General features: G+C 39.2%; 1 protein-coding gene across 1 annotated transcript in view; it reads right to left on the minus strand.

Moving 5' to 3' along the window:
* Positions 1 to 9,909, minus strand: part of LOC137654680 (polycystin-2-like) — a 93,693-nt gene that overhangs the window by 22,935 nt on the left and 60,849 nt on the right. The window contains exons 12-13 of the mRNA XM_068388549.1: positions 3,963 to 4,093; positions 295 to 418 (exon numbers count right to left, since the gene is read on the minus strand). Coding sequence (XP_068244650.1) covers positions 295 to 418; positions 3,963 to 4,093 — 255 coding nt within the window. The remainder of the gene's footprint in view (positions 1 to 294; positions 419 to 3,962; positions 4,094 to 9,909) is intronic.

Below are 9,909 nucleotides of genomic sequence, written 5' to 3' on the forward strand. Positions count from 1 at the left end.
TTGATAGATTACGTTACAGCACAAAGTAGATGGATAAAGCAATGAAAAATAAGTGTTGTATCAAATTAATTATCCAAGAAATTTACCATGCTAAATTTTCCATCTACACAGCATAAGTAAGTGGCCTGCTGTATGTGAGGGAGGGAATCTGTTGTGTGTATGAAGTTTACAGTCTAATCTTTTATGCTGAAAATAGTTAACTTTTTATCCTCTCCAATAAAGGAAATTTATATTTTCTTTCATTCCTAAGGCTTTAAATTTGTTTGCATGCAAAATAAACAAGTAAAAACTTACACAGAGAATTCCTCGAAAGAAACTGATGTAATGGAACAATGCCCAGAGGATGCAGATACTGGTCGAGTTTCAGCCTCGCTTGATGCCTTTTCAGAGGAAGGTTTCTGCTCATGTTTTATTGCTTCTGATTTCAAATTGGAAAGGAAAGTAATTAGAATAAAATTTCACACACCTAAGCAGTCACAACAAGTGACAGTGATGTACTATATTTAAGATACAGTACTGCACAAAACATGAATTTGTAGTAATTTTAATTGCTTCTGATGTATGTTTTCACTGTGTATATTATTTTTCCCCACTACACTGCTGCAGTTCTGTGGTATGTTTTTTATTAAATTTTATATTTTATACCGAGTACTGAAAAAGGCACATGAGAGAATACTGTACAGTGCATCACAGCAATCTTTTTACAAAACCTATTAATAATTACAATTAATGTGTGTGAAATTATATAAAACCTTCATGGCTAATGTAGGTTGCACGCTGATACAATACACTGAGAAATTAAAACCATCAAAATCAGAGAACAAAATTATTGGGTATAATGAAAATTATTAATAAGGCCATCAGTTTGAATGAATATCTATCTATCTATCTATCTATCTATCTATCTATCTATCTATCTATCTATCTATCTATCTATCTATCTATCTATATATATATATATATATATATATATATATATATATATATATATATATATATATATATATATATATATATATATATATATATATAGAGAGAGAGAGCCACTGACCATTTTCAGAAAACTTCCTTTTTACATACAGTAATAAAATAGTTTAGCAAATAAACATGCATTCTGTTAGTTTGTTGTATGGATGGACAAAAATTTTAAGTTAAAATTAAAAAGTAAGAAAACCTTGCAAATTAAACAGCAATATTCTTTAGTCAAACAAATATGACCAATTTGAAAATACTGTATTCTAAAAGTACTGACATTCTGTTTTTATACATAGTATTACCATTTTAACTCTGCCCTGGTTATAATTGACCTAAATGTTTTACCATTACGTTCTTCATTTTAACGCAGAATGTGTTAGATCATGAAAACTAACAATAGCTAAAGAATTCAGTCTCAATTCTAAACAAAGACTATGCTTGAGTCTATCAACAAAAACAGACTCATAAAAAGAAAACTCTCATTAGCTCAGACGAATTCATAAAACAAAATGGGCCCCATTTACTTAATCTAAATAGGCATTGGAAATAAAGAATGTCTAGATGTATTGAAAGAGGAAAAGAATACTAATGCGATCTATTAATGTGTTCTTTGCACTGTTTTTCTAAGCCTACATGAAAATGAGTCAATGATTCTCTGAAGTCATAAGTCTGAAAAAGTGTGGTTTAAATTACCAGCAGCCTTCAAATATATAGGGGAAGATAAAAATCTATTTAAAAGTTTAAAAACACAAGTACAAATAGGTGCCAAACTTGACAACATCCACAAATTTTTCACTATGAAATTTACTGAAATTTGTTAAATCACATTCATCATCTGAGCCCCGATTGTAGGATCATAAAAAATCCACATAAATTGATTAATCTTTCGCCACTCTCTGGCCAACACAAATGAGAATGTTGGGTAAATCAGAAAGAGCAAACAGGAGTCACAGAAAAAGCTAGTTCAAGTTAGTCATGAGTTTAACTGATGAAATGGCACATATTTTTCATCTTTCTTTAAATACATAAAGTGATGAGAATCCTCAAAGAAAGCAAAGTCCAGGGAACAAATTACAGTGAAAGTCCAGAGAAAAAAATTACAGTGAAAGTAAGAACAGTGAATGTGGGAATGATGATAGACAAGTGATAAAGATGCAGGTAGCAGTCTATTCCAATCATCTTGTTCTTATCTACAGCAAAATAAATGGTTGGATTTAGGTACAGATAACCTTATAATTCATATAAAAAAAATAGGTTTACTGTAATTTCCTCTAAAGACCTTGTTTGCTCCACAAATATTGCAATCTTTAAGACCTTAAATGGCATGTGTAGGAAGTACAGGTATAGGGACAGCTGGTTAATTTAAACCAAATAATTGGTTACTTAAAAATTCTAAACACCTCATGATGTAAATGACTTTCTAAGAATTAAACTTCAACAATCTTTTTGGTACCGTATCCTTATTTTCCTTTTGTGAATAGCCTACTGCACTATAAGTTTATAATTCTATTCTTTACAAAAGAGGAAGAAGAAAAGAGTACAGCTATTTGAATGTTAAACTGTAGTGCATAAAATCTCCTGCAATTTACAACTAATTTTTAAGAAAAAGAGGATACTGTACAGAGATTAACATAGTACATACATCAATACAAAAAAATGCATGTAGGCATCAAAAAAGTAATACCTTGTGTCAAAAATATTCTCAAAATAAGCAATATACAGTAATAAGTAATAATAGTTCCCTTTCACTATTTTTCTACAAATATTCACAAAAAAATAATCTACTAAACACTAAGGTTACAAAAAAATACTACGCATGCTCTAATTCTACAAAAATAAGCCTTGTGAGCTACAGCAAAAGATAACAGTCTCTACAAAACTTTATTATTTGTAAAATAGTAACTTACTGTTGTTGAGTGCTAGAATAAAGAATGATATATAAAGGAATGGTTAAATTTAAATTCAAGCCATCTTTAGCATAAAGAATTTAGAAAGTGAATTAGTATATCATGTTCATAACAAATCTTATACCTCACATTAAAAAACATACATAAAGAGATCTGATTAGTCACTACACATCTAAGGACATTAATTAATAGCTCTATATCTGGAAAATGAATTAAAAGTTTGAAACTAGTATATCTTAAACAATCATCAGAGCAGCCAATATTGATTATGCTAAAAATAATGTGGCAAAATAGTTGAAACCTGTAACACAATTTTTTTCTAAAAACAGTTTGAATAAGCCAGGTCTGTACAATGATGAATCAGGTAAAATACTCTTGATCAAAAAATAAATAATATGGTTTTAAAATTTCTGCTACATTCAAGTATGTATTGGGTGGATGGAGGGTCAAAGCTAATTGTAGTAAAATGCAAATAATTAGAAAAACTAAAACCTGTACTGTACTTTACTTCTCATAATGTGATATCAAATCCTGAAGATGTAAGAAACAATTACATAAAGTTGTAAAATTTTGGGTCCTTAGTACATACTGGGTGATTTTATTACTACCCCATTTGATAGGTTCCAAAGCTACTAATTAACATCACAAGGAATGACGTCTTTAGAATTGCTCATTTTTATTAAGATTTGGGGCTGATAAAGGAATGCTCCTGGTGTATTTACTGTCTATTTAATAGTTTCCTTGAAAACTACCTACAATATTTACCATTTACAAATTCTGCTAACTACATGTATTTCTACCATAGCTATAATTCTACTGAATCTGTGAATTTTTATATTCTTGGTGTAAAATTTACACCAACTATATTCTTATTATTCAAAATAATTTCTCTGCGACTTTAGGATACAACAGTATTTTCAAGTTACTAAGCTTGCATTCAAAGCTATTTCAAAGTCATGTTTAAAATGATAAGATTATAATTATGGCTGTTCTAAATAGGATGCTAAATGCAGAACTACCTTGGAAGGTAAGAAAACCTTTTGAAAAATAAATTATGAATAAAAATATCTTTTGACTTACTATCAATATCAGTTTGTTGTCCTTCAAGATCAGCCAACATTCTTTTAACCTCATCAGCCTCAAGCAATCTACTACCATCGGTATCATACTTTGCAAAGAACATCTCAATTTCCATATCGGAGAAGTTACATCTGAAATATGAGTATATTACCAGGATTTAGAAATCAACAGCTAAAGAGTATGTAACAAAAAGTGAAAATGTACATTGGATAAAAAATTGCAAAGTATAAGGCACAAAGACCATGAACTTAAATAATAAAAATAGACAATGTAAATATGATATTTTAATTATAAAATAAATTTTTGAATATACTTACCCGGTGAATATATAGCTGCAACTCTGTTGCTCGACAGACAAACTCTACGGAAAAAACTCGCCAGCGATCGCTACACAGGTTGCGGGTGTGCCCAACAGCGCCATCTGTCGACCAGATACCCAGCTCTTATGTAAACAAAGACTCAATTTTCTCCTCGTCCCACTGCGTCTCTATTGGGGAGGAAGGGAGGGTCATTTAATTTATATATTCACCGGGTAAGTATATTCAAAAATTTATTTTATAATTAAAATATCATTTTTAAATATTTAACTTAGCCGGTGAATATATATAGCTGATTCACACCCAGGATGGTGGGTAGAGACCAGTAATATATGTTTACATTTTATGAGCTAAGAGTTTTTTATTTCATTTTAGAAGTTATCAAAATAACAAAAACAAAATAAATAGGTACCTGGTAAGGAAGTCGACTTGAACAATTACTATGCCTTTTAAGTACGTCTTCCTTACGGAGCCTCGCTATCCTCTTAGGATGCTGATCGACCCCTAGGAGCTGAAGTATCAAGGGTTGCAACCCATACAACAGGACCTCATCAAACCCCTAATCTAGGCACTCTCAAGAAATGACTTTGACCACCCGCCAAATCAACCAGGATGCGAAAGGCTTCTTAGCCTTCCGGACAACCCATAAAAAAACAACATTTCAAGAGACAGATTAAAAGGATATGGAATTAGGGAATTGTAGTGGTTGAGCCCTCACCCACTACTGCACTCGCTGCTACGAATGGTCCCAGTGTGTAGCAGTTCTCGTAAAGAGACTGGACATCTTTCAAGTAAAATGACGCGAACACTGACTTGCTTCTCCAATAGGTTGCGTCCATTATACTTTGCAGAGATATATTTTGCTTAAAGGCCACGGAAGTTGTTACAGCTCTAACTTCGTGCGTTTTCACCTTAAGCAAAGTTCGGTCTTCCTTACTCAGATGTGAATGAGCTTCTCGTATTAACAATCTGATAAAGTCTGACCAAGCATTCTTTGACATAGGCAAGGATGGTTTCTTAACTGAACACCATAAAGCTTCAGATTGGCCTCGTAAAGGTTTAGTACCCTTTAAATAGAACTTAAGAGCTCTAACAGGGCATAAGAATCTTTCTAGTTCATTGCCTACGATCTCCGATAAGCTGGGAATATTGAAAGATTTAGGCCAAGGCCGAGAAGGCAGCTCATTTTTGGCTAGAAAACCAAGTTGCAGCGAACAAGTGGCTTTTTCCGACGAAAATCCGATGTTCTTGCTGAAGGCATGAATCTCACTGACTATTTTAGCCGAGGCTAAGCATACCAGGAAAAGAGTCTTAAGAGTGAGATCTTTCAGGGAGGCTGATTGTAACGGCTCAAACCTGTCTGACATGAGGAATCTTAGTACCACGTCTAAATTCCATCCAGGGGTAGCCAAACGACGCTCCTTGGTGGTCTCAAAAGACTTAAGGAGGTCTTGCAGATCTTTATGTTTGGAAAGATCTAAGCCTCTATGCCGGAAGACCGATGCCAACATGCTTCTGTAGCCCTTGATAGTGGGAGCTAAAAGGGATCGTCCTTTTCTCAGGTATAAGAGAAAATCAGCTATTTGAGCTACAGGGGTACTGGTCGAGGAAACAGAAACTGACTTGCACCAGTCTCGGAAGACTTCCCACTTCGATTGGTAGACTCTAATGGAAGACGCTCTCCTTGCTCTAGCAATCGCACTGGCTTCCTCCTTCGAAAAGCCTCTAGCTCTCGAGAGTCTTTCGATAGTCTGAAGGCAGTCAGACGAAGAGCGTGGAGGCTTTGGAGTACCTTCTTTACGTGTGGCTGACGTAGAAGGTCTACCCTTAGAGGAAGACTTCTGGGAACGTCTACTAACCATCGAAGTATCTCGGTGAACCATTCTCTCGCGGGCCAGAGGGAAGCAACTAACGTCAACCTTGTCCCTTCGTGAGAGGCGAACTTCTGCAGTACCTTGTTGACAATCTTGAACGGTGGGAATGCGTAGAGATCCAGATGTGACCAATCTAGGAGGAAAGCATCTATATGTATTGCTGCTGGGTCCGGGACTGGAGAGCAATAGATTGGAAGCCTCTTAGTCAGCGAGGTTGCAAAGAGATCTATGGATGGTTTACCCCAAGTGGCCCAAAGTCTCTTGCACACATCCTTGTGGAGGGTCCATTCGGTTGGAATTACTAGCCCTTTCCGACTGAGACAATCTGCTATGACGTTCAAGTCGCCTTGGATGAACCTCGTTACTAGGGAGATGTCTTGACCTTTTGACCAGATGAGCAGGTCCCTTGCGATCTCGTACAACGTCAGTGAGTGGGTACCTCCTTGTTTGGAGATGTACGCCAAGGCCGTGGTGTTGTCCGAGTTTACTTCCACCACTTTGCCTCGAAGGAGAGACTTGAAGCTTTTCAAGGCCAGATGTACTGCCAACAGCTCCTTGCAGTTGATATGCATGCTCCTCTGACTCGAGTTCCACAGTCCTGAGCATTCCCGACCGTCTAGTGTTGCGCCCCAGCCCACGTCCGAAGCGTCCGAGAAGAGAACATGGTTGGGAGTCTGAACAGCCAGGGGAAGACCCTCTCTTAGGTTGATATTGTCCTTCCACCAAGTCAGACAAGACTTTACCTTTTCGGAAATCGGGATCGAGACCGCTTCTAGCGTCTTGTCCTTTTTCCAGTGAAAAGCTAGATGGTATTGAAGAGGACGGAGGTGTAGTCTTCCTAGTGACACAAATTGTTCCACGGATGACAGCGTCCCTACCAGACTCATCCACAGCCTGACTGAGCAGCGTTCCTTCTTCAGCATCTTCTGGATGGATAGCAGGGCTTGTTCTATTCTGGGGGCTGATCGTCTTGTTGTTCAGCAACGTCCTCATCAGAGGGTTCCTCATCCGAAAACTGATGAGGAAACGGCAACGGAGTGGGCAACGTCTGGCTCGCTGAGTCCGGTCGCACTGGTGCATGCGTGATGGACCCGGACGCAACATCATGGAACTGCTGCACAGTCTGTGAACTGTCAACAACCATGGGTGCGCGAGGAAGCACAGCGTCCACCCGAGACTGTCTAGACCGTCTGGGTTGTGCAGTCAACACCATACCGGGTTGCTGAGGTTGACGCACTGCGTCAAAACAAGTCACCTCTGCTGGTTGTTGAACGTCCTGAACGTCAACAACCACCTCCGAGCGTCGCTTAACGTCAACGTGCGGCTGGCAACCCACACTGGGTCGCATCGGTGGAGGAACCACCTCAACTTGCAGACGCGAGGTTACCTCAGCGTCAACAGGACGCACCACCGACCGGTTGGAAGGTTGTTGGCCAGAAGGTTCGGCAGCAACCTTCTCCGCATTAAAGTCCTCTATCAAGGACGCAAGCTTGGACTGCATGTCTTGCAGCAAAGCCCATTTAGGGTCTACGGGAGCAGGTGCGGCAACAGACGGGGTTAGCGACTGAGGCGGTACCGCTTTCCATCCCTGAAAGCCTTGTTTATGCATGACATAATTGTACAGCAAAACTTCAAAGGCTCGAAAACAGCTGTGAAGTTGACCTGTAAAAAACTTGGAGCGTCTCCTGGCCAGGCACCAGGGAGAGTCTACGAGATTTGAGAAGTCTATCTGGGCAGAGGCATGAACTCCCAAGCCGAGAACTTCTCTCGTGTCATATCAGACTATCGCTCTATAAGCCAGTTTAAAAGAAGGGAAAGCAAAGGCTGTATCCCCCAAACTCCCCCTGGTGATAAACCAGTCGCCTAGCCAACGTAAAGCTCTCTAGGAGAGCGAGATAGCACTAGCTTAAAAACAATCTCTTCGAAGTAGCTAGGCCTAGTGTAAGCTCTGACGTTTAGGCGAACGAGGAGCAGCAGTTACAAAAAGATCCGGACAAAGATCCTTAAAAAAAATCATCATGATTTAATTAAAGTCCATAGAGGGCTAAGCAGCTTTAGGCTCCTCTCCATCTGACAGAGTCCTCAAGGGAATATCAGTAGGAGGGGTAACAGCAACTTCCTCATCTACAGGAACCTTGTCCGATAAAAGCTGAGTCTCAAGCAAGGGAGAGACCTACTGTGGTGGCAATGCTTTACAAGCAGAGTCCACGCTCACTGGTGCATTAGTAGCGGACCAGGACGCAACGTCATGTAACTGCTTGACAGTCTGTGAACTGTCAACAACTGAACTGTCAACCACAACAGGTGCGTGAGGACGCACAGCGTCTACTCGAGACTGCTTTGACTGCCTAGACTGAGCAGTCAAAACAACTCTAGAATGCGGAGGTTGACGCATAGCGTCAAAACAAGTCAACTCCGATTGTTAGCGAACGTCCTGAACGTCAACAGGAGCATCAGCAAGTGGCCTAACGTCCAAAGGCGGCTGAAAATCCACACGAGACCGCATCGAGTGTGGTTCTAAACAACCTGACTGACGTGACTTAGCTACGCCAACGTCAACAGGAAGCACAAAGGAACGTTAGGTTGGCTGAAAGCCAGGATATCGATAAGATAAACGGCTAGACTCAACGGACTAATCGGCAGAATAGTCTTCCATAAGGGAGGCAAGCATATTCTGCATGTCTTGCCGTACAACCCATTAAGGAACAACGGAAATGGTTGTGGTAAGAGACGAGGTTAACGTCTGTGACCGCAACACTTTGCCAACAAAAAAGACTCTCGGAGTCTGTGTTACGCTTTTGTTAGGCGGCGAGCAGTTTTCCGATGACTGCATAGGGTCAGAGCTGTCCTAATGGCTGTAACCAGGACGCTGGACCTGTCCTGAAAGGACTGACTTTCGCTTAAGGGCTTCGAAACCTTGTTACAGGTTTCTTATGCGAAAAGCCTTCGGATGACGAGGAGAAAAAACGTCTCTCGCCTTATGGTAGGGGAGATCTTGGTAAGATACACCCGATACCATAGAGGGAAACGTCTGTTCGTTGATCAAGGCCTCTCGAACCCATAAGTCGTTCGACATTACTTCTCCCCTGCTAGGGAGCTTGCAAGAGGTCCCGGACTAGGTGAACGACAGGCACGAACAGACGAACCCTCGGACGCAACACTGTAACACTTTGCGCAATATCACTTATCACTTCGATTTTCTGTTTTGCACTTATTTCACTGAAATCGAAACTCTTACTGATTTCTACCTGAAGCACGCAATTCTACCCTTATCAAAAGGTAGTAATTGCGAAATCAGTCGTATAATGCAAGCTCATTAATACCAGCAAAAAACAGAAAACATATTTTAAGATAAAAATTTCAGTGGCTGGGGAAGAAACTAAACACTAGTTCCTTCAAAACTACGTTTTCAATCTCTAACCGCACATAGCCTGGGGACGAGAATAAAAACTAAAAAACGTTTTATCCTTTCTCCCCGTACCGAGACTAGGGACGAGAGCAACTCGAGAACAACATTACCCGCTTGAACGGAATGTTTTCTCTCCTCTCTCTCCCTCCGTCTCTAACTCTCTCTCTCTTTATCTCTTGATTTCGCACCTAAGAGAAGAGCCCAATTACATTTCGTCAAAAAAAAAACATGTTATTTGACCAAAGGAAAAAACTGAAAGGTTTTTCAAATAAAAAGTTCCTTTAAAATAGAATTTAAAACATTTGAGCTTAGAAAGAATGAACAAAACGTCAGAATCGATTTACTCT

This window comes from Palaemon carinicauda, chromosome 15 (genome assembly GCF_036898095.1).
Source record: "Palaemon carinicauda isolate YSFRI2023 chromosome 15, ASM3689809v2, whole genome shotgun sequence".
Taxonomy (NCBI): domain Eukaryota; kingdom Metazoa; phylum Arthropoda; class Malacostraca; order Decapoda; family Palaemonidae; genus Palaemon; species Palaemon carinicauda.